Genomic DNA, 26,645 nt, shown 5'->3' with positions numbered 1-26,645 from the left:
AAACTGACGTCCATCGGCTGTTAATGATGATGATGACTTACCTATACGATATGCCGTGGTACTGTAGCGTTATCAATATAAATATTATTGTATAAACATTATTAGCGTATCCACATTCATATTTAGTTCGTAGATTATCCATAAGTTTACAACGTTCCAAATTGTAAGATAACATGTGGCGCGCACATGTCGATTCTAACACTCAAGAGCACATTACTAACCCAATATATTTACTTATATTAAACCAGTTGAACAGTAAACGGCGATCGATAAACACGCTTTTCTTTGCCACCTTACCTTCTTACCACAGCGGCAATGTACCTATATTCCGTCTCGTCTGGTATTGACATGAACATGTTCCGATCAGGTGCTATCTCTGGGCCAGCAGCCGTACCCCGCGCGCACCAACCGGCAGGTGCTGTCACTGGTACGCGCCGGCGGCACGCCCGACCGCCCGCCCAACTGTCCTTCCGCCTTGTGAGTATCAATAGGGAAAACATATGAATTACATGCTATTTGTCGTAGCGAAAAGAATAAGGGTTATAGCTCATTGGATCTACACGACACCCGATCAGCATTACCTCGTCGCTCGGTATTCCTATTCACTAGTTGTCGACAGGTGTCCCGTATCAATTTGATATATAGGTATCATGTAGTTAATACTGAAAATATCTTCTTCGGGCAAACGTGTTCCACCAACAGATACGTACTTGTACCAGTTGCACTATGGTTAGGCTTAATTTTAATGTGTATTTTGTAGGATAACAAATAAAAAAATGTAATATCAGAGCGGTGGTATATCCGAGGTAGGTGTCCATGATAAAATATATTGCCTATGATGCATACGTAGACCTTGACTGCTGCTGGACGCTGGTGGATAGGTATGTTACGGAATGTGTTTTAAGATGTAGCAATCTACAGGTATAGTAAAACAGTGTTTGTTATTTTAAACTACCAATAGATGGCGTTCTTAGTGAACTTTGAAACAATTCCTTTTGTTCTTTTGCTCAGTTATGCTTGAGGCTCACAGATGGCGCTTTGTTTTTTGTTTTCGAAAGAAGTTTTACTTCAGTCGAAAGTCTTTAGTCTAAAGCACACAACTACACCACTAACTGCTTCTATATTGTTATGTTTCCATGTTCGCAGCTACGAACTATTACAAAAATGCTGGAGCTATTCAGCCGAGGCGCGGCCGTCGTTCCGGCACTGTCTGGAGGTGGTGACGACACTGCGCGACAAGACGTCGCCCAACATCACGCTCACCGCCACCGCCGAGCCCGCGCCGCACTACCTCACGCTGCTGGGAGACGGTACTACACTTGCTCACTATGTGCACTACCGTTCCGGCACTGTATGGAGGTGGTGACGACACTGCGCGACAAGACGTCGCCCAACATCACGCTCACCGCCACCGCCGAGCCCGCGCCGCACTACCTCACGCTGCTGGGAGACGGTACTACACTTGCTCACTATGTGCACTACCGTTCCGGCACTGTCTGGAGGTGGTGACGACACTGCGCGACAAGACGTCGCCCAACATCACGCTCACCGCCACCGCCGAGCCCGCGCCGCACTACCTCACGCTGCTGGGAGACGGTACTACACTTGCTCACTATGTGCACTACCGTTCCGGCACTGTCTGGAGGTGGTGACGACACTGCGCGACAAGACGTCGCCCAACATCACGCTCACCGCCACCGCCGAGCCCGCACCGCACTACCTCACGCTGCTGGGAGACGGTACTACACTTGCTCACTATGTGCACTACCGTTCCGGCACTGTCTGGAGGTGGTGACGACACTGCGCGACAAGACGTCGCCCAACATCACGCTCACCGCCACCGCCGAGCCCGCGCCGCACTACCTCACGCTGCTGGGAGACGGTACTACACTTGCTCACTATGTGCACTACCGTTCCGGCACTGTCTGGAGGTGGTGACGACACTGCGCGACAAGACGTCGCCCAGGCATTAGGACCTGATTACACTGTGCAAGCTGGAGGTTTGACGACAGGCAGCTTGCCGTGTACTCATTTGGTAGTATCATGATTCTGAATCCAAAGTTATCTACCGTACTTTTTTTCCTAAGGAAGAAGCATGGGCTGACAAACTTTTAGCTTTCATAAAATTTATTTTTATATCGTTGTTTTGTTGTACCAACGGTATTCAAAATCGCAAATATCATACTCGTTCATATACATAAGAAATTATTTTTTCATCTAAACAAAAGTTTAAAGAACTTTTAGATTTTATTGTTTTGAATGCTGAACAACAAGGCTTCTATAGAATGAACATGGTATAGTATGCCCACAACTTCTAGTTCGCTCTGACATTGCAAAGGGTACCTACAACAAACTGCTCAGATAATTTACAAGTGTTCAGAGCAGACTAAAAGTTTAACGCATACAGCAGAAGGCAGTTAGCCTTGACTAAATTATTTCTTATATTGGCGCAACTAATCACCAACTGATCTCAAAAAAAGTTCATCCATTTTTAACCGACTTCAAAAAAGAAGAGGTTCTCAATTTGTCCTAAATCAAGCTTGCATAAAATTTCATAAAAGTTACTTACAACCAAGTTTTAAGAGAATCTTAATTGCATGGAATACCAAGATGAAAATATGGAAAGATATGAACGGGAACTAGAAGGGTGACCAAATAGTTATACCTAAGGGATACGAGCATGCTCTACCTGAAATAATTTAAATGAAATGGAATTAAATTTTAATGAATTATTACTATCATTTAAAATAAATCATTTTTCTTCGTAGCAATAGCTCCACGGTATAGAATCCAAGAGGTCATTCATACCTTAAATCTCTGCCCGTTGGTCTATTGTCATATCCATTCATAACAGTCTTTTCGTTGAATGACTATGAGCCCAAACTGAGCTCACGGACTTGAGAGGAGAAACTAGCGTGAGCCACGTTGGACGCGTTAAATTATAGCAAATATTTAAGAAAAAAACAATTATCGTTGCCGTTTTAATTTCATTTCATTTAAAATCATTAATTTAGCCTTAAATTGTGACTAAAGTGTCATCAGCCGCTGCGCGACCACTAACCATCTAATGCTATGTTGCATGGCGCATGGCGCATACAGACGCTGTCGACAACCGCACCTACCTGCTGGACGAGAACGACAACACGTTGGGTTAGTTCCACACTCATTACGAATTAAAAGGTCAATATAGATTATAACAACATCTATTATTCTTATATAAGAACTCAGAGGCACAATTATCCGCCCACTTTAATATGACGCGAGTATATTAAAGTGGGCGGATAATTATGCCTCTGAGTATATTATAAACTGGTCGTGTTCTGGTTTCATCAGCCTGGATCCGAAAAAGTAGCCTGAGGTACCTACTCCTTAAAACATTAGCTATCTGCCAGTAAAAGGTTCGTCAAATTCGGATCGTCATTTCAGATATTAGCCGACACGATAATGTAATAACAGATAATTGACAGATTTGAAAAGCCCCCGAATGTCATGACTCATGAGAATATTTCACTCTCGATCAAGTCATCAATATTCTCTTTCAGTGCGATTTCATTTGAGACCCCACTCGAGTATATTTACAGATATTCGGTTATTCTTCCCCACTTTCACCCCCCACAACATTAAACGGCTCAACCGATTTACATCAAACTAAGAACACTCGCACATAAGTCACCTTTAATACAAAAAAAAACTAAACTGAAATCGCTTCATCCGTTCGGGAGCTATGGTGTCACAGACAGACTGACAGACAGACAGACAAGTCGAACTTTAACACCCCTCTTTATGCGTCGGTGGCTAAAAATGGTTTTTTTGACATATAACGTGAAAGCTGTTAATTTAAAATTTCAAAATAGACATTTCGGCCGTGGCTAGTTACCACCCTACCGGCAAAGACGTACCGCCAAGCGATTTAGCGTTCCGGTACGATGCCGTGTAGAAACCGAAAGGGGTGTGGATTTTCATCCTTCTCCTAACAAGTTAGCCCGTTTCTTTCTTAGACTGCATCATCACTTACCATCAGGTGAGATTGTAGTCAAGGGCTAACTTGTAAAGAATAAAAAAAAAAAAAGAATAAAAAAAAAAAAAAACTTCAACTTTATTTCTCTGTAGTTCTACTCGTAGAAGGGAAAGTGGGTTTGTGTGATAAGGATGGATGGCTTTAACAGCTAAACTACTTATCCGATTTTCAAAACTTATTATTTAAAAACAATGTTAGGTATTTTTTTTTTATATATACCACCATAAAATTGTAATACCGTTAGATTATAATTTATCTCGTAAATTGTGAACTGACGAAATATTGTGATGTGTAGGTATATAATTATAATACATATCTACATTTTATTTTCTACATAATGAGGCAGTTATGTAAAAATACGCACTGATATTAGAGAATTTATTACCTACACGTTTTATATAATTTCATATTTCTCTCCTGCAATCGCCTTAATGAATGAAATTATTACAGACGAAGACTTCCCGGAACACGAGATGGAGCCATCGCATCTACTACCGCAGCGGGTGCCCAAGTATTTAGAACTCATGTACGAAAGCGACTCACCAGCAAACACCGTCTGCGACGGATATGAGATACCGCGTACACCGTTCGCTTACGCGCCATTTTCTAGGCACAGCATAGTTGGTGTCGCACCCAACAGGCTAATAAAACCTCCTTTGTATAGAACTCATTCCTTGCGAACGAGCCCTAGGCCTCCAAACGCGACGATCATCCCACTTCGGAATGGCATAGTTAAAAGAGCCTCGTTATGCGAAGCCGGACAACGGTCGTGCCTAGAACCGCGGCCCGGTCCTTCGTACAAGGCCGGAACCTCTGATATAGACTTTGATAAGCACATCTTTAAGACTCCATTTTAAACTGTGATATTAGGAACAGTGGCGACGCTAGACCGAATGTGGACGTCACCGCTACGCGAGGCCCCATTTCTCAGTCAAAAGTAAACTTTACATTGTATGTAAAATAATGAGGGGTCCCCAAACTATTTCGGCCAGAGACGTCCAAAATAAAACCCAAATTTTCCTCAATTAACCAACACGTTAAAATTTTTTTTGTTCATTTTAATACATATACGAGTACATAGCAATTAGCCTCGTAATGTGCCGATGTTTGAAGGTAATGAGTACAATACATTACCTGCCCTGCCTAGTGCCTACGTCGCTAAAGTATGTATTTGTATGAAAGAAACATCAACTTATCGTAAAATATTTTAGAACCTTCAAATAAGCTCAGTGTTTCGAGCAAGCCACCCAAGGGGCCCGAATTCTAGATTTTATCAACCTCTATTTTTATTAATTTCCATCGAACCCCTAGAGAATGGTAATACTAGAGCCACTAGAGATTAATATCGACCACTTTGGGAATCCATAAATTATTCACTAACATTATGAGGAAATAAACATTCAAGTTCCAACTAATGTAGAGAATATTTCCAAAATATTTTTGCAAGGCCGTCATCAGTCAACGTCGCCGACGCCTAGCGCCGCCACTAATTAGGAAACTCATTGTTATTATTCCACCGACAAATATTTCATGTATAATTTAATTATTTATTATCTAGTTACTGTAAAATGTAAATATGTGGACCAATTCGATGTAAATATTAACTATAGGTCTTTGGGTATTGTATATGGGAGCGTGTAGACAAATTGGGTACAAAATGAAACTATGACGTCATAATAGTTATGCATTTATTATAATACATGTTCTAGAACTAATTTTATTAAAAATATGTACCTATTGGTTTTTTCTGATCTGTTCTAATAAAACCAAACCATACATATCAGTAACTTATTGTTTTATTTCGAACTTAACTTTCACTAACAAAATTAGAAATATACTCAGAGGCACATTTATCCGCCCACTTTAGTATACTCGCGACATATTAAAGTGGGTGGATAATTATGCCTCTGATTATACATATATGAAAGGAAAAAAATATTTTTTAGACACATTGATCTTAATTTAATTTTTGTTTAAATCTAACAATGCCAAAATATTAAAGTACGTACCATACTTTGGATAAAACTTAATAGTATTCCTACCTATTGTGTAAATGTAAAAACAGAATAGGAATTTCCTAAATACGTTACATACAGTTTGGAAGCATTTATATACTATCTATCTAGAGAATCTTCTAATCTTTAAAATAATATTGAAATCCAAAACAGAAAGGAAACTCTATTGGCAAGTGCCATAAAAGTATGTCGCTCACATGTGATGAAGTTTTTAGATAATGATAAGATATGCTTAATTTTTAAAATTACATTATGTCAAACATATACTCAGAGGCACAATTATCCGCCCACTTTAACATGTCGCGAGTATATTAAGGTGGGCGGATAATTGTGCCTCTGAGTATATTAAGCAGTATCAGGATAAGAGAGTAAATAATATGAATAAAGTGGTATGCGCGGTGGATTTACAAGACGGGGGTCCTGAGTTCGATCCCCAGCTGGGCTGATAAAGGTTTTCATAATTGGTCCAGATCTGGCTGGTGGAAAGCTTCGGCCGTGGCTAGTTACCACCCTACCGACAAAAAGCATACCCGAGATCCCTCATAGCTACAGTTTTTAGTTATCGATTTTTGTTATCACCATTATTCAATATTATAATCAGAAAGCATACAACACCACTTCATAAGCGCCATCTACTGATCCTACTCTTAAATGATTTACAATTTGAATTATAGCTAAACGATAGCTTACCGACTACCAACTATAAATAAAACAATATAAATTACATTTTACATGTCACGTGAGTTTTTTTACTAATTAACGACGTGACTTATCATTAAGATCAACCTATAATCTATATTAATGGCGGACTACGCAGTCACTTGATAAATTATAAATCATCTTAAAGCATAGGTTCTCAAACTTATTTTGCCCAGCCATTCTATTGAGCCCAACATAAGCGCCCAATTTCTGCTTAAAAAAAATCGAAGAATCTTTCAGTTGAAATTTTATATAATTGTGTCAATTCTCACACATATGTACAATAAAATTATTTTGGGAGTCATTTTTCTTGTATATTTATTTTAATATACCTACTTCTTTCTTTAAAACGACAATGCCCTCTGAGTAGTCTTCTGCCTGCCTGAAAATCTCAAGCGCCCGCAAGGGGGCATTATCGCCCACTTTGAGAACCTACGCTCTGACATCTTCTACAAGACAAATGTTACACATCCTAAAATAATAGCAACAAAACACTGGCTTAAAATAGCTCGCCGCGCGGAGCCAATAAACCAAGAAAAAAAAACGAGTGTACTTTGACCTCACGCCCGAGGTGCTAACATGCGACCAAGTGAAGAGAAATAGTCAAAATGGCAGCATCTCTTTTCGTCCCAACGCAATGAAAGAGATAGCGGTATTTCAGGTTGCACCACTATTGGTTGACAAGAAAATGCCCATCCCCGGCCCAGGCTTACCCTAACCACCCTGCAATTTCGTTGTATCTAAATAAATTTATTATAATTCTACTTTAATAATGAAATCAGTACATTATCAAAAAAAGTTTGGTACAACGTTTTACGACATTTTTAGTTTTTCAAAGCAAAGATTGTTGACCATACAGCATGAGTTTTACGTCATTTTTTGGATACTTATATGATTGGTTTGTTTGTCCATTTTCTTGTTTGCCAAGCTTGTTGGTAACAGAAAAAAATACAGCTTCTAATGTTACTTCACCACTTTGGTACACCGACGATCGTTTAAAGCAAAAACTTTTTATTAAGCCAATTATTTAACCAGATCCTTATTTATACATCATATAATATTATCATATCCATTTACTTTTATACGGGGGTATACCTGGGATCCTGGGACCGACTTTGTATTGGCCGGTGTGCATTCCCCTTTATCTATTTATTTTCACGATAGTATCTCTTTAGTGGCATGTTAGCACTATTTAAGTAAAAGTTCTTTAGCTCACCAACAACATCCGTTCGCCTCGACTGATTACACTTTTCATAACGCACTTGCTAGCTCACTCCTTAAGTCAAGCGTGTGCAAAGTTTTACTTCAACAATGGCAAAGGTCACTCGCCGTCAGCGGCTACCACCTCCTTGTTCCGCTTGTCCAGCTTAAGCTGGTCTGCAGTGGTGACGGGGCAGGGCTCCTGGTCGTCGTCCTGGGCGTCGTCCTTGCTGTTCTCGTGCAGCAACACGTACTCGCGCTGGGAGAAGCCGAACTTGACCACGTCGCGCTCGAGAAGCTCCACGTAGCGTAGTGGCTCGACCTTCTTGTTGTTCACGAATGTGCCATTGGCGGATTCTGAAAGGAAAAACAACGAAATGTTACTGTGAGTTCATACGTTTTTATAATATAGAGTAGGAAGTAGTAGTCAGAGACGGATATAACGTCAGGTGACGCGACTTATTTCCGTAAAGAGTGGGGAGTTAGAGAGGGGTAACGATCGGTTGGCGGGAACGCCTTGCGATATAAGGCGCTCGTCCTACAGTCCGCTTCAGTATGCTCGTGGCGTCCGAGCCACCACATTTCTTGTTGTGTAATTCTTTATGGGTTACTTTGGATAGGCGGGGAGAGTGACTTGAGTGGAAAAGGGCAAGGGTTAACTGTCAAAGGCGCCTTTAACCCTACACACATTTCACAAGTGCGTGACTTCACTCAGTCTTATTTTGGTTACAGTTTGATTTGTTAATTAAGTTGTCCTGACAAATGTTGTGAATCATAACCTATGTTTGATATTGGTCTTCTTATTTTTGTGATCCACTTCTGAGTCTGCTAAAAATACTTATTTAGCTTTACTTATTTTTGTCACTAAGTTCCCATTTCAAAATATAACTATTTTCTTTATGTCCTTTCACAACCAGTGGTGGAATTGTTAGTAGTATTTACGAGATTGGCAGAGATAAGCAGCGCCGAGTGCTGCAAAATAAACTTCTTTTCTTTTTTTCCTTTCACACCCAGTGTTGGAATTGGTGGTAGTATTCACGAGATAAACAGCGCCGAGTGCTGCTTGCTGATGGATGGGTTACCTAGATCGATGATGTACGGGCGCACGCGGCGTCCCTGCGAGCCGTCAGCGCGCGTGAAGGGCGTGGCGCGGTACTGCAGCGCCGAGTGCTGCTTGCTGATGGATGGGTTACCTAGATCGATGATGTACGGGCGCACGCGGCGTCCCTGCGAGCCGTCAGCGCGCGTGAAGGGCGTGGCGCGGTACTGCAGCGCCGAGTGCTGCTTGCTGATGGATGGGTTACCTAGATCGATGATGTACGGGCGCACGCGGCGACCCTGCGAGCCGTCGGCGCGCGTGAAGGGCGTGGCGCGGTACTGCAGCGCCGAATGCTGCCTGCTGATGTATGGGTTACCTAGATCGATGATGTACGGGCGCACGCGGCGTCCCTGCGAGCCGTCGGCGCGCGTGAAGGGCGTGGCGCGGTACTGCAGCGCCGAGTGCTGCCTGCTGATGGATGGGTTACTTAGATCGATGATGTACGGGCGCACGCGGCGTCCCTGCGAGCCGTCAGCGCGCGTGAAGGGCGTGGCGCGGTACTGCAGCGCCGAGTGCTGCTTGCTGATGGATGGGTTACCTAGATCGATGATGTACGGGCGCACGCGGCGTCCCTGCGAGCCGTCGGCGCGCGTGAAGGGCGTGGCGCGGTACTGCAGCGCCGAGTGCTGCCTGCTGATGGATGGGTTACTTAGATCGATGATGTACGGGCGCACGCGGCGTCCCTGCGAGCCGTCAGCGCGCGTGAAGGGCGTGGCGCGGTACTGCAGCGCCGAGTGCTGCTTGCTGATGGATGGGTTACCTAGATCGATGATGTACGGGCGCACGCGGCGTCCCTGCGAGCCGTCGGCGCGCGTGAAGGGCGTGGCGCGGTACTGCAGCGCCGAGTGCTGCTTGCTGATGGATGGGTGCTCCAGCGCGATGTCCACCACCTTCTTGTCGCGTCCGATGAGGAAGCTCGACTGGCGGTGGATGTACAGGATCGGCAGGGCTTTGTCGCCCTTGAATGGGTAGAATCTGAGGGCAAAACGTTTTATCTGTTTTGTTGTCTGTTGATAAAGTTTGTGAGGTTGATCACTATGGCTCTACAGAACCGATTCAAATCCTTTGACAATTCATGAAAATACTAATAGAAAGTCACGTTATTTGCGAGTGTCATAGGTATATTCCATCCCCATATTCCTACTGATACAGGAAATACATAGTTGAATTAATTGAGTAAGCAAGTTATGACCCACATCCTGCATATCTTGACACGAAAATAACCATATTCCAATCTACATTTTTAACAAACGGACCGACTAACGGACCACAACGGACGATGAACTAAATTTTACCACTGTCGCCTTAATAGGAAAAATTTCACGCGACTTCGTCCGCGTGAAACTCGATGTATACTTTCAACTACCCCTACCCCGCTTTCTAATTATTATTAATATAAATTTTAAACAATAACAATAAAGCTCAAATTTACTTCGTTTTAGTTAGAAAACATTTGTATGGCTAAAAAGAAAAGGGCTATTTTTATGGTTTTTACGGCAACTATTCGAATTTTTCTCGCCGTAAAAACAATCCTAGAACTTCAATGACATTGAAGAAATGGACATTTAAAAAAAATGAATTGGTCAAATTGGTCCAGACGTTGTTGAGTTATATGCTTACCAACGCATTTTGATTCATTTCATCATACATCATGATTCATTTTTATATAGTAGATGAGTTCCTACTGACCTCCATCTACGTTTGGGCTGCTTGGCATCATCAGGCTCAGTGTACTTGATGACGACACCGTTCACAGTGTTGGCGTCGGCCGTCAGCTTCCCCGACAGACCGAAGTTGGGCTTCTCCTTCTCTCCTTGATTCTTGTCTCCTTCCTTCTTGACGTCAGTTTTACCCCAACTGTATTCTTTGTCGTTCCCGTTGTCGAATCTGTCAACATTTTTTGGATATTTTACCGAAAAGTCTTCATGATTTTATATATTTGCTGTAGGTACTATAGGTATACAATTTTGTTATCACACTAAACAATATGATGATCTATCATTAGGTAAATAAGTTTATAATACATTTGCTAGTAAAGTGTCTCTTATTTCACCAATTTCAATATCGTAATGTCTCAAATCTATACTAATATTATAAAGCTGAAGAGTTTGTTTGTTTGATTGAACGCGCTAATCTCAGGAACTACTGGTCCGATTTGAAAAATTCTTTCAGTTAGTGTTAGATAGTCCATTTATCGAGGAAGGCTATATGTTATCCCCATATTCCTACTGGAACGGTAACCACACGATTGAAACTGCGCGGCGTCAGCTAGTGTGTTATAAAACGTAGTATGACATGCGTGCGCTTTGATAATTACAGCCTCTGCTTCCTTAATATAGTTCTCGCCTTCGGCTCGAGCTTGCAATATCGCCTCGGCTGTAATTTTCAACTTACCGCACTTATATCAATATAAAAATATGTTTTTCAGTTTTCACAACAACACTTTCAATGAACTGTCTGTATGTTTAGTGCCAAAAACTTCACTCGACTGACTGTGAGCCACAATAACAGAGAAATAATAATAGATATACTAAATATCCATAAATAGAATATAACTATATATATAATATACCTGCTCTTTCGCTGTTTGGGAGACTGGGGATTATCCGTGCGACGCTCAGCCGGGCGCCGCTCCGCACTGCGGCGCGGTCTCTCGCGTCTCTCGTCACGCTCTTCTTTGAACTTCTCCCTCACTCTCTCTTCTCTCTCCTCCTTGAACTTGTCGCGTACTCTCTCCTCCCTGTCGTCCCTCCTCTTCTCTCTGTATCTCTCTGGACGTTCTACACTTCTGGATCTCGAGTGTTCCCTGAACAGGAAAATAAGTTCTGTTAAGTAATTCGGTAAAATACATAAATATTGACTATTATGGTACAAAATTATGCTATTGACCTGTCTAATAAATATGTGGTTCTGGGCGACAATTCCCAGGGGCAGAGCTCTATGCCACCACACGCGTCGCAGGTTGCGGATAGCGAAACGGCCCTCAGATATGGGGGTTAGCTGCGAATACCCAATAAGCAGTTGCGGACAGGGAGCGGTTCATCGGAGGGTCGCTGGGGAGCTTGTGGCGGAGTATACCCCAAAAAATGGCGTAAAACTCGATGAAGATGAACGTCAGTGGCGAGTGAGAGCCGCCACTATAAACTATGTTCTTTGCTCGGGGAGATGGGCCTCGTCAACCTTGGCTGGTAATCCATCTAGGAGAAGGCCAACTCTGAATACAAACGGCCAAACAGGGGGGGGAAACTTGGGAAAAATTTGGATGGCGGATCAAAACAAGGTTTATAAACTACCCCAGGAGGGTACCGACTGCATTGCGGAAGGAGAATCCCTCACAGATTCGTCTGTCTGCCCCGCGTATTCTGGGGGGGGCAAAGTCCGCTCACCCAAATTGTCACTGGAAGACCGAAGAGAAAACGAAAACAAGAAGAAAGAAAATGAAGGAGAAAAAGAAGATCCATTTAGGAAAAGAGGATTACAGAGGACTCCACCGACTACTATGAAGAAAACACAGAAGACCATCCAAACAAGCATTAAACAAAACAACTGCACCAAGGAGTCGGCTCCTAAGAAAATGACGCAACAAATTTTTCACCCTAGCCTTTTTCACAAATATTCTATTAATGACTCCACAACAACCAACAAAGAAAAAACAGACATAAATGAATGGCAAAAGGATAACACACCCTTTAGGAGGACAAAAAGGAAAGAGACAAGCCCAATACAAAACGATATGACCAAAAAGCTTAAAAACACCTCAACTTTCCAAGTTCCCACACACAACAGTTTTGATCTTCTTGATGAAGAAACACCAAATGAAATCAAAACAAAAGGCAAAGAATACATACCAAAACCAGAACCTATTTTTGTAACAGGAGTTCTCGACATAGGATCCCTAAAGAGTAAACTAAACGAACTTATCCAAACAGACCAGTATACCATGACTACTCTAAGATCCGGACATGTAATAAAAATAATGCCAAAAGACATTCAAACCTATAAAATCATTAGAGAAAACTTTATCTCCACCAATATATCACACTATACATATCAGTTAAAGAGTGAAAGAGCATACAGAGCAGTTTTACATGGTCTTCACGCTTCAGAAGACATATCTCAAATATCAAAAGAACTTGAGCGTAATGGACATCAAGTAAGGCAAATAGTCAACATAAGGCACAGAGTAACAAAGGATCCATTGCCCATATTTTATGTGGACCTTGAACCAAGGCCGAATAATAAAGAAATATTTAATATTCAATACCTAAACCAGATGAAAATTGCTTTTGAAGCTCCCTACAAAAAGAAAGAAATTCCTCAATGTAAAAGATGCCAAAGATTTGGACACACGAAAAACCAATTCTACAGACCTTTTCGCTGTGTCAAATGCGGCGAAGATCATCCTACAACACAATGTACTAAAAAACCTGATACTGAGGCAACCTGTGCAAACTGTGACGAAAAACACCCAGCCAGCTACAAAGGTTGCAAAATCTACAAACAATACAAAGAAAGAATCACAAAGACTGCTCCTAAATACAAAGTAAATCAACCAAAACGCACTGAAGAGACCAATAAAACAGCCAACCTGACTCCTAGAATATCAGACTTTAATAAAACATATGCCCAAGCTGCTAGGACCAAATCAACAACTCCTACAACACAGAGAAGAAATGACGTTAATGACATGACAGATATAATGGGGACAATGTTAGAAAAACTGCAAAACACAATGCTGACAATGATGGAAAAAATGATGGACAAAATGATGGACCGTATGGTTCTACTAGTCAACAGCCTAGTGAAAAAATGACTCGCAACCTCCGAGTTGTTACTTGGAACGCCAATGGCTTGACGGAACGACGTCAAGAACTTGAAACCTTCCTACTTATTGAAAATATTGACATTGCTTTAATATCCGAAACGAGGTTCACACCAAAAACTCACATAACATTAAAAAATTACACCATCTATACGACAAATCACCCTACAGGAAACACCCACGGGGGTACTGCAGTAATTATTAAAACCAGTATTAAACACTACGTCTTGGCGGAATATCGCACAGAAAAAATACAAGCGACATCTATTGCCCTACAAGATAACAAATTTGAAACGGTATTTGCTGCTGTCTACTGTCCTCCTAAACACACAATAACTGCTCAAGACTACAAAGATTACTTCTCTACTCTTAGTAATAGATTTCTCAGTGGGGGTGACTGGAATTCAAAACATCTACACTGGGGATCTAGGTTGACCAACACAAGAGGAAGGCAACTCTTCAAATCAACACAAGAAATGAAACTGGAATGCTTATCAGGTGGAGAGCCTACTTATTGGCCAACTGACAGAAATAAGATTCCGGATCTCTTAGATTTCTTCATTACAAAAAATATTGACAGCAATTATATCACAGTGGATTCATGCATAGACCTAACTTCAGATCATACCCCAGTTATCTTAAATATGAATACAACAGTAACTCTAGTTAACCCACTACCCAAAATATACAACTCCAGAACTACTAACTGGGAAACGTTTAAGTTTATAATAACAACAGAAACAAATCTTAAAAATAAAATTGGCTCAAAAGAAGAGTTAGAAGATGAAATAGAGAAATTAAATAAGACTATTCACAAGGCTTCTAATATTGCTACCCCTAAAGGAAGAAATGAAGGGTACCCACCAAAGCATTACTCTAATCTGAAAGATATAAAACAGAAAATTCAGAAACGTCGGAAACTGAGAAAGATTTGGCACACAACTGGATATCCATCAGATAAAGCAGCGTTTAATAAATTTTCTGATGAACTTAAAAAGTATATAAATACTTTGGAAAATGACAATATTCATCGCATGCTTTCAAATCTTGACCCAACAAAAGAAATTAACTACTCACTGTGGAAAGTCACCAAAAACTGTAGATGGGCTAGAACTGATTTAGAGAAGGCTATAACATTCGCTGAACATTTATTCACTGTTTTTCAACCGCTCACTGAGGGTTGCCATGAACATGACATAAAAATCAGAGAATACCTAGGAACAGCGAATCAAATGTGTATGCCCTTAAAAAATATAAGCCCTAAAGAAGTATTCGAAGAAATGAAGTTACTTCAGGAGGGTAAAGCACCTGGATATGACCAAATTGACGCCACACTTCTGAAGAAACTTCCATTCAAAGGAATAATGAAACTGGTACACATTTTTAATGCCTGCATAAGATTTGAACACTTTCCTGGTCAATGGAAGATAGCTCAGGTAATAATGATAGCTAAACCTGGGAAACCACCACAAAAGGCATCCTCGTATAGACCTATCAGCCTATTGCCAGTTATTGGAAAGCTTTTCGAGCGAATACTCCTTAATCGAATGAAGGAACATTTGAGTACAGTGTTGCCAAACCATCAGTTCGGATTCCGCGAAAAGCATGGCACTGTGGAACAAGTTCACCGAATCGTTGATATCATTAGCAGAAGCTTAGAAAATAAACTATACTGCTCCGCTGTCTTTCTAGATATTAGCCAAGCATTTGATAAGGTATGGCACGAAGGCCTCATCTTTAAGCTAAAAAAGATGCTACCACAGTTTTCTTGCCATTTTAAAGTCATACCTGGATAAAAGGAGTTATCGAGTTAAATTTAATAACGACTGCTCTAACCTTTATGAAATCAATTCCGGAGTTCCCCAAGGTAGCATACTGGGCCCTGTATTATATCTAATCTTCACTGCCGATGTCCCAACAAACGATTCCACATCAATAGCGACATACGCTGATGACACGGCCTTGTTATGCTCACATTCAAACCCTTCTACAGCTTCGTTTTTGCTACAGAATCACCTAAGGGAAATAGAAAAGTGGTTCAAACAGTGGAAAATAAAAGCTAATGAAAATAAATCTGTCCACGTCACATTCACACTCAGGAGAGAATCCTGTCCCCCTGTTAAACTAAACGACAAAATGATACCTCAGGAAGACGATGCTAAGTATCTAGGATTACATTTGGATAGAAGACTGACATGGCTAAAACATATTTGGACAAAGAGAAAACAATTGGATGGCAAGCTACGTTCTTACAGCTGGCTACTAGGACGACACTCGCAACTTACTGACACAAACAAAATGCTGATATATAAAGCAGTGCTAAAACCGATCTGGACGTACGGCATACAGCTGTGGGGAACGGCCAGTAATTCAAATATTGAAATACTAGAAAGATTCCAAAATAAAGCACTAAGAACAATGTTTGGCATCCCGCGATGTATCAGCAATAAATACATGTACCACGACATTGACATAAAAACTGTACGTGAAGAAATATCCCAGTGCAGCCTGAGGTATCAGGAGAGACTGACAATTCACACAAATGAGCTTGCACGGGCTCTGAGTCGCGAGGGTGGACTCCGTTTTGCTCGGTTACAAAGACACAGCATTCCCGACCTGTGGAACAGATTTCCATAACAAGCCAAAGGGAGAGCTGCTGACAGGGAATCTGCAGCAAAATAGCTCTCAAAGAAAACATTAAATGATATGATGATATCAGATAAATGAATGGCTTATTGCCTATGAGCAGATCGCCATGTCGCAGAAATTACATATAAAAAAAAAAAACCTGTCTAATACTAATTAAAACTATTGAAAATAATTAATTAAATATGTTATTATCACTGAGACTAGTATCTTCTTCATCGATTTATACGGAGGAAAATAACGAATGCTTGAAAGTGTCTCAAAATTCTCTCATTGATATTTCACTATTTAAATGCTGAAATATATAAATTAAAATAAATAAAATCAGTTAAATAATAAATAAAATCAGTTAAATAATAAGTCAAAAAGAAATCAGTTAAGTCCAAATGTAGGCTAACCCACAGACAATTTAACGGAACAGTTCGACCTTACAGTTAAACTGTTCAGTTAAAAGTTCAGGTCTGTAGCACATAAAAAAGAATAGAAGAGAAAAGCGATAATTACTTGTATTGCGACGTAAACGGCTTTTCCGGTCTGCCGGGTCTGTCGCGTCGTTGTACATCACGGCTTCTGGAATTGACCATAGATTTCGGGTAATTCTCGGTTTTAGATCATTTTATAATGTTTTTTACAACAAACAAAAGTCAAATACCACATAAACTATTAACTATAAAGGACAATTTTTGGTCATGGAAATAACAGATCATTATATATATATTAACGATATTATTTTCTATTCAATATAGTTTTCATTCTCGATTTGTGTTGTACATTTTTAAGCCAAAGTTTTCATAATACAAGGCTTTACTATATATATATAAAAAATAAATAAAAAGCTTCAACTTATTTAAACATAATTTTTGAATTGGCGAAATTGCATAATAGAAAAAAAAAATAATGGAACCAACTTAAGTTACACATTTTTTTAAATATTCATTGATTACGCAAACTATATTTTAATTTTCTATGATATTAAAAGCCAATTTGACTCCTGGTTAATACTCATTTTTGACTCATTACAGCTTCAAAATTTGTGAATATTTGGAAGCAATAAAACAATTTGCAGATTAAGGTGAATTCCGAGTTGGCTAAGTTATAAACATGAAAAATAGTAGTGAAAAAAAAATTAATAAGTTACACATTTTTTTTTAATTCATTGATTACGCTAACTATAATTTAGTTTTATAATATTAAAAACCAATTTGACTCTTGGATATTACTCATTTGACGCGTTATAGCTTCAAAATTTGTGAATATTTGGAAGCAATAAAACAATTTGCAGATTAAGGTGAATTCCGAGTTAGCTAAGTTATAAACATGAAAAATAGTAGTGAAAAAAAATTAATAAGTTACACATTTTTTTTAATTCATTGATTTTTTTTAATTCAATAATACGCTAACTATAATTTAGTTTTATAATATTAAAAACCAATTTGACTCTTGGATATTACTCATTTGACGCGTTATAGCTTCAAAATTTGTGAATATTTGGAAGCAATAAAACAATTTGCAGATTAAGGTGAATTCCGAGTTAGCTAAGTTATAAACATGAAAAATAGTAGTGAAAAAAAAAATTAATAAGTTACACATTTTTTTTTAATTCATTGATTACGCTAACTATAATTTAGTTTTATAATATCAAAAACCAATTTGACTCTTGGATATTACTCATTTTTGACGCGTTATAGCTTCAAAATTTGTGAATATAATATATAGCTAAGTTATAAACATGAAAAAACATCCCGAGCACGATGTATCAGTTACTTTTGCACTCCTTGTACACTTACCGTTGGTTCACCTCAATTGTATGATGACTCACGAAGGTATACCTACTGCATCGCATCCAATCGTGGATATGTCTATTATCTATTTATTTCAACTATAATTAAATAAAACAGTATATAACAAAAGTTTGTGTGTGTGCTAACAATCTCATCTTAATCTTCATCAGGATATTGTAAAGACATTTTTTTGTGTAATTTCATCTGAAGTAACAAGAATCTACAAATTAATGCTACGATTCTTATATTTTAAATGTACCGCAATGTACCATTTCAGTGGATAATCAACATTAATAAACATCATATAGTAGATTTTTTTGACATATCTCTTTCAATTCTGTAAAAATGACTTCACAAATACAAACTGTTGGTCTCCATTATAATTTATTTCTTTTAACTTTCTGTTCTTTTTAAACAATCATTTATTTGATACACTTCTGTTATTTTTCTGCACAAATCCATTCTTTTATATATTACGTGTGTCAAAATGAATCTATTAGATTAATATTTTCAGTTCTCTTTCCCAATCCATAAGGTCCAAGATGTATCACCAAACTTATTTATTTTAGTTTTTTGTTTCATTATCCAGTTTCTTTGTCCACAATTCATTGCATTATCAGTTATTCTAATTGTTGACTTTAGTAATTTCTTTTGATTTCAGTCAAGGTTTCATTTATGAATCAACAACGATTTCTGGTGGGATTTCTGATTCTATATTATATTTTGAATAACGCTGCACTCATGTTACTACTTTTCATTTATTTTTTGAATTATGATGATAATTTCTTCAGTGGTTTTTATAGTCCATCTTAATTCCTTTTCTTATTTATCATATTGTTCCTTATTTTCTCTTACTTTCCTATTCTCTTTCCTTTTCTTATGTCTTTCTTATTTTTTCCATTTTCGTCTTCTTTACGACGTTCAAGTGTGTTGTTATTTGTGTTAAATCATATTCTTTCTTGAAGTATCTAATTCCGATTCCTGTTTATTCCTTAATGTAATTCTTATGTTCCTTTATCCCTTTATGAATACATATCCTTTAATTTCAGTTTATATTTCCATTTTATTTTACACTTCCATTCTTTGGTTTTCTAAACAACCCCTTTCCACATTAATCTATTAAAGATTGACCATGTTTATCATGTTCTTATATTGTTTTACCCTTTTGTGATGTTCAAAAGTCACAAAATAATGTTACCAATGCATGTATTTCCAAACATATTATACGATATTATTGACAGCAGTAGCTTGAACCGTTATCATAACACACAAGGTAAGGTCCAAATATGCTTTGGTAGGATTGTAAATAGATAGGTTTCTATGAAAATACTTGTCATCGAAAGCATATCATTGCGATATCGAAATATCTTGCAAATCACCTCATATTTTGTTGACACAATAGTGAAAAAAAACATTTAGCGTCCTCCCTCAACTCTGTCGTTTCTCTGTGTAACGCAACGGTTACATTTGCAAATGTATAACTACACATTCGCTTGAAAAATCGAGATAGCCGTGTGTCTCGTATATGCCTAGAGCAATTATCATACAAGGCGCAAATATTAAAATGTCTGTGAAACTGCAACATGTTCTGACCGAACTCAATATAATTGTTTGTAGAGCTGTCACTGTAAAAATAAATACAGACTTTAACGTCGCGAAATACACGCATCTGTGCACACATGCGCGTGACACACATTCACATACAAAATGTATCGTATCTACCTTGTAAATAAAACATTAAACTGCAAAGAAAGCATTCATTCAGATCCACTCTTAAATTAATACAACAATAAATCAACAATAAACATCCTAAAACCTAACAGAATAAATCTGAGTAAACACAGTTCCAAAAAATGTTAACATTTTATTTATGAGGCGACAAATTAATGAAGTTCTCGCTACTGTGAATTATTTATTTAGTTTTATTTATGTAAAAGTAGTCTAGTTTCTGTAGTACGTACCGTTCTAGCGACTGTCTGTCGTCATGGTACTTATCCCTCTTTTCGTATACCTTCTCCTGGTACCGCTCTGGCTCGGCTGGGGGGCGCCTGCGTGACAATAGGGTAGTTCACTCTTAATCATTTAAACAATATTCGAATAGTACATGAATAAGGGTCCCAAATATATCGATTTTATTTAATTATTTAATTATTTAATAAAAGTTAAGGATTTCATAGAAAATAAATTTGAAAATCACGTATTTTATCAATGTTTCCAAACGCTGTCGTCCATTTTGTGACATCACGATGTCACTAAAGAAATAAATGTCAAACTAATTACTGATATTTTTTTCAAACACTCCATTTGGTAAAGGTGAGGTGTAGTATTTACGTGATGTCATGAAACGATAAAATATAGACCATCATAGCCGACAGCGTTTTGGCTTGTACGGTCAAAAAAATATTTTAAAATTTATTATAAATATAGTCACCATCAACATATTTTGGCGTCAAACTTGTTATTCAAAGCCATATAGCTATATATTTACTAATAAAGATTTTATTCTATCACCAAACCATAAAAATACCATTTTGTAACACTTTAAAAGACTGCCCTCTTTTTTAACCGACTTCCAAAAAGGAGGAGGTTCTACGTTCGGCTGTATGTATGTTTTTTTTTTTTTTTATTATTTTTTTTTTTTATGTATGTCCAGCGATAATTCCGTCATTTGTAGACCGATTTTGAAAATTCTTTTTTTGTTTTGAAGGGTTTGATTCCAGGGTAGTCCCATTTTTTTCATGTCAGGATCTGATGATGGCATCCTGGAGAAATCGAGGGGAACTTTCAAAAATCGTAGAGACGGCTAGTGCGTTTGTTAGTGTTTCCATGAGGTATTTTAAACCACTACAATTTTATGAAGGTCTGGAGTTGGTCTGATGATGGAGCCGATACACAGACGATGGAACTCGTCAACGATTTACAGCAGGTACCTTTTGTTTGGGCTTAATTTATTTGTATTGATGAGAACTTTCCACCTAGATGGGTTGTGACTGTATTAAGGGTCTGATGATGAAGACGAAGGACAGTGAAGAGAACTCCTCGACGGTTCACAGTAGCTACCTTGTGTTTGGACTTGATAAATTTGTATTGATGAGAACTTTCCACCTAGATGGGTTGTGACTGTATTAGGGGTCTGGTGATGAAGACGAAGGATAGTTAAGGGAACTCCTCGACGGTTCACAGTAGCTACCTTGTGTTTTGACTTGATAATTTTGTATTGATGAGAACTTTCCACATGGATAGGCTGTGACTGTATTAGAGGTCTGGTGATGAAGATGAAGGATAGTTAAGGGAACTCCTCGACGGCACACAGCTACCTTGTGTTTGGACTTGATAAATTTTATATTGATGAGAACTTTCCACCCATATGGATTGTGACTGCATAGGGGGTCTGGTGATGAAGACGGAGGACAGTCACCTTTCACGTTTTTCTGAATATTATTACGTGTGGATAAAGGCGGAGTGAAATTTTGTATATGAGTTAAGGTAGTATTTTTAAAATTGGGATTGTAGGACTTAAATACTTATCATAAGAAAATAACGTTTCAACTAATTGCTCATTATTTTTTGTTCACACTCAGTAGGTGTGCTAACACTAAAAATTAAAAAATAAAAATTTTAATGAAAAAAATTCAACCGACTTCCAACTCAAAAATTAACCTAAACTAAAAAGCAAAAAATAACATCTTACCTATGTGCTACCTTCTGATCACTTTGAAGGCGGTGCCAATCCAGTGTTATGTTTTAATTAAAGCCGTTTCTGAAAGAACCACAGAAATTGTGTAATTTGAACGGCTTGAATTAAAACATCACTGGCTTGGCACCGCCTTCAAACTGATCAGAAGGTAGCACATAGGTAAGATGTTATTTTTTGCTTTTTAGTTTAGGTTAATTTTTGAGTTGGAAGTCGGTTGAATTTTTTTCATTAAAATTTTTTCTATATAGTTAAATCTAAGGTAATATTCTAATACAATATGTTCTAATAAAAATCATACCTGTCACGATAATCCTTTCGATCTTCATACTCTGGCCTTTTGATGGGTTTCTGCTCATACCGATTGAACTTATTGCCTACAGGAATAACAATTTATTATAACTAATAGCTAATGTAAAATATACAGCAATTTAATATTTGTATTTATAATTTCGTGACTTATTTTCATGTTTCTATTGTAGGTGTGTATGTCACCTAATTAATTATATTAATCCTAAATTAATTAATTCTGTGGTAATAATTAAAGTTAATCCTGTTGTTTAATGAAATTTTGTGAGTAGATAAGTATATGCGAGTATATCCCTGGATAGTTTAAAAATAGCATTTAAACCGGGAGTCGTGATCGCGTTTTCATGAAAATAAAAATACGGATTTGCGAAAGGACAGTACATCGGCCAGGTTATATATTTTTGTCACACATTTGCTCGTAAATCAAGTGCCTCTTATTCCACCAATTTCAATATCATAATATATCTTGTTACGCACTTGCGCACTATCGTATTGTAAAACGCACAGTTTCTCAAGATAATCCATATACAGCCTAGCATATTGCTAGCTCTCGCCTACGGCTCAGGCTAGTAATTTTCAATTTAACTTACCTACTTATATCATAATGTACTGTAATGTAATGCAATGTATGCAAACCTCTCAAATCTTCACGAGGCTCATATTGTGGTTCACGTTCTCTCTTATAATGTTGTACTCTCCTTTGATCTTCATATCTGTCTGACCTATTTCAATCATCCAAAAACTGTATACATACATTTTACACAATACATTGTACATTATTTTATATGTATATATTACATCCTGAAAAATTGTAATACAGTAGACTTGGAGAACCAAACTATCAATTAGTTAGCCTTTAGGTATTCATCATCATCATTATCATGTTGTTGGACTGGTGGATATACTGGGATTCCAAACACCCTCTAACCCACTTTATAATCTCTGGTGGTAAAAGATTGTAAATTGTTTTTCAGATAGCATGGGTATGGTGACAGTAGCCTGTATGACAATATATACTACGTAAATCGCGGCAAACTTTCAAGAGTGAAACAAACTGTCACCCACACCATCCTACGTGAAATAAAATGTAATTGCATGTTCCTAGAAATGCAGACAGCATAAGAATATTGTTATATGATTTTTCTACTTAACATTAATTATTTGTTAACTTGGTATTTTTCCACCTGAAAAACTAAGGTTAAAAAATTCAAAATTGTGGCAAGCTAGTTAAAATATAAAAGCCATAGCATTAAATTCATACTATGGTTTTGTTAACTATTTAATATGTTGACAGACATAGAAACACATTCTATGAAATTGCTGCAGTTTAGTTAGAAGTACCTTTTAAAGTCATCATATTCCCTTGGCCGTCCAACATATTCTTGATTGGAAGTGATATGTGAACCTTGTCCATACTTGTCCCTTTGTCTGTTGTATTTGTCCTCATTAGATCCATATCTGCAATGCATATATCTTTTTGAATCATATTAAAAATGAAAAGTGAATCTGGATCCTCACCTCAACCGCCTGGATCCAGTGGTTAGCTTTGGATCACAATAATTTTAATTTTATCATTTCATGGATTCACTATGACAGGTGCGGGGTCCAACATGGCATCATTATAGTGTTTTTCAGATAGCATGGGTAATTTCCTTACAAGGTTTATATTATGTACTATTATCGTGAACTTTCAACAGTGAAACAAACTGTAACAACTCATATTCAGCTCAGTGTTGAGCACCAGTCTCCTCTCAGAATGATAGTTAGGCCTGATTCCACCACTCTATAGCCATATACAGATTGGCAGACTTCACACACTTGGAGAATCAACAAAATTGTCATGTATGCAAGTTTCCTCATGATGTTTTTCATTCACCATTTAAGACACATGATATATAGTTTCTTAAAATGCACATAGCCAAAAAGTTGAAGGTGCGTGCCCTGGACTGGATTCAAACCTACATCCTCCGACTAGAAGACAGAGGTCATATCCACTGGGCTATCCAACACTCCACTCTACACTTGTGTTTTTCTCCATGTATAAGATATAGGTTTTTTAAGATTAGAGTCTACTTCATTATTTTTTATTTAAGAGAATTATATTGTGAATGTGATGTATCTTATTTTGAGTTTGATCCATAAAACATTATGGGTCACCTGTATAATTGTAAGCATACCTGTCAGTCCTTTCCTGGTTGTAGCTGTAATTATCTCTATAATCTCGTTTCTCTTTACTTGAACCTCTGTAAAACTTCTGGATTTCCTGTTCACGGTTATAATCAGTGGGCGCAGGATCATGATATTCTTTTCTAAAAGTACATAATATGAATCAACAACAAGAAACTACATCTACAAAGAAGAAACAAATAAGATTGGTGCTCTGTCAGCGAAGCTGATAATTAGAACAACTAGAATAAAATATAACAATTTATCATAATGGTAAGTCATATCTACAAAAATTCCATTAAATAAATATGTAAAATCACAGCCGGCAATTAAATGATAAACTTTCTGCCGCTGCTGCATTATTGTAATACACAGAACTAGAGCAGGTTCTTAACTCAGTTAAGCCTAGGTCAGACTACTTTAGTATTTTAGTCGAGTACAAACAATTTTTGGATTTACCGCCCAAAAGTCGTTCATACACAACTAAAACACTAAAGTAGTCCAAACTAGGCGAGGAATGGTCAGAATATTCTTCTAAAAACAAAACTTTTACAGATATCTTACTGGTAATAAGTGCGAGAAGGTTGACTGCCAGCTGAAGAAGCACGTCGTTCTTTCACGACACTAAGCAAACGGCGCTCACCATGATTTTCGTATCTTTCGTCTGTAAAATACAAAATATTTTTATGTAATATCTACATTTAATATTGGTATATTTGTTTATAGTAATGGGAAGAGTGTGATCTTGATGCAGATATGGTTTAGTCCTTACTAGAAGGTTCCAACTTTATCACAGTTGTAAACACAGAGAGACTAACATCTTATCATTTTAGTAATTCACTGGGTGTTGGAACTATTGTGTGGCATAAAGAAATACTTAAAATGAGCCCTGGACTAAGGACCAATGGGTCTACGGATATCATTGACAATTCACTGTAATATTTTACCCGAGCTTTCTATATAGAAAGCCAAAAGGAAGGGTTTATTTTTTATTAACATGTTTCTCTATAGGTCTTGAGTTTTTGCCAACTTTGATGAATAAGGTGTGCCTGTTTTGTTTTATTGTTATACATATAATTATGTTGAGTTTAACCTATTTCATGTTCTTTTTTAGTGTGAATTAAACAAAACAATTTCTTTTACTTTTGCTTGTTTTACATATGATGGAAGAAATGAACCACTTGTCAAATGAAAAATGGAAAACATGATTGATGATGTCAAGCTGAACGTTTTCTCATAAATTAGTGCTAGGAACATGTCATTAAATATGCTGCCCTGTTAATCTCCTAGCAACTTGTTTCTTAGATATCATTTTAACAAGTTTGCAGTTATTTACCTTCACTAACAGAATGGTTAGCGCGTTTGGAATGCTTATGCTTGTGTTTTCGTTTTTTCTTACTAGAGATTTCGCCGTCGCTTATTGAAATGGCATCGTCAGAAATGTCCTCAAGCGATTCGGCCCGTCGCTTTTTCTTGCTGTGCTTCTTTTTCTTTTTCTTGTGTTTGCGTTTTTTAGAGCGTTTCTGTTCCGAGTTACTTTCTGAATCTGAAGAATCAGCGCGTTTCTTTTTCTTCTTATGCCGCGGTTCTGATATCGACGAATCATCGCTATCACTTTCCGATGTGCTGCTAGATTTCACACTAGCGTCCGATTCTTCTGATTCTTCGGAAGACTCCTGATGACGCTTTTTAGATTTCATCTTTAATATAAATTGTTAGCAAATCCAAGTACGTTTATAGTCAGAAACTCTTTTTCTGCAATGTGAGACGTAAAAAATAAAAATTAGAAAACACGCTATTCCACAGATTAATAGATACTACCACAGACTAATTGGTCACCCGCCAGCCACTCAGACCAATTCCAAAGGGACTCACTAACATGTTACCCCTCTGTCAACGATCAAGAATCAATGATTTAACGCGTTTTTAAAAACTGTTTCTTTAAAATCGATGTTTCATTGTTGTAATTGTGTTCGTCCCATCGTGTAAGTAGCTCCCTAAAAATGCAGACTTCTTCAGTCAACAATCTGTATTATAGTTCAATAAAAGAAGTTACATTCAATTTGCAAGTATTTTTAACTTAATTATAAAAACCCAGACTTCGCACCACAAATGTAAAATGTACCCTGATGGTACTCTGTAAGCATATATAATCTGTAGGTAATAGATATCACAGACGACAAATGAAGATAGGTA

At 37.9% G+C, this 26,645-nt stretch overlaps 2 protein-coding genes across 5 annotated transcripts in view; one reads left to right on the top strand and one right to left on the bottom strand.

The window, feature by feature from the left end:
* The window catches only part of LOC112046147 (proto-oncogene tyrosine-protein kinase ROS), a 54,273-nt gene extending 48,468 nt beyond the window's left edge, over positions 1-5,805 (top strand). Inside the window, exons 34-37 of one of the 4 annotated variants that reach the window (XR_008251351.1) lie at positions 368-477; positions 1,147-1,882; positions 3,100-3,150; positions 4,469-5,805. Coding sequence is in view for 1 of the 4 variants with exons in the window: in XM_024082664.2 (XP_023938432.2) it covers positions 368-477; positions 1,147-1,310; positions 3,100-3,150; positions 4,469-4,875 (732 nt within the window). In the remaining 3 variants the exon portion in view is untranslated. Of the gene's footprint in view, positions 1-367; positions 478-1,146; positions 1,883-3,099; positions 3,181-4,468 lie in introns of all 4 variants that reach the window. The other 3 variants (XR_008251352.1, XM_024082664.2, XR_008251350.1) reach the window with 3 other exon arrangements.
* On the bottom strand, positions 5,690-26,258 carry LOC112046159 (probable serine/threonine-protein kinase DDB_G0280133). Its single transcript, XM_052884904.1, has 12 exons — positions 25,786-26,258; positions 25,014-25,113; positions 24,461-24,592; positions 23,625-23,741; positions 22,920-23,005; positions 22,276-22,351; positions 20,242-20,328; positions 17,004-17,069; positions 11,604-11,837; positions 10,721-10,918; positions 9,348-10,006; positions 5,690-8,289 (listed from the first exon to the last, which is right to left on the bottom strand). Exons 1-12 carry the CDS (start codon positions 26,147-26,149, stop codon positions 8,054-8,056), a joined length of 2,355 nt encoding a protein of 784 aa, XP_052740864.1. The 5' UTR covers positions 26,150-26,258; the 3' UTR covers positions 5,690-8,053.
* Between the last annotated feature and the right edge of the window lie 387 nt (positions 26,259-26,645).

This window comes from Bicyclus anynana, chromosome 13 (assembly GCF_947172395.1).
Source record: "Bicyclus anynana chromosome 13, ilBicAnyn1.1, whole genome shotgun sequence".
NCBI lineage: Eukaryota > Metazoa > Arthropoda > Insecta > Lepidoptera > Nymphalidae > Bicyclus > Bicyclus anynana.
Note: the sequence above shows the minus strand (reverse complement) of the source record. Positions and strands in the feature narration are given on the sequence as shown.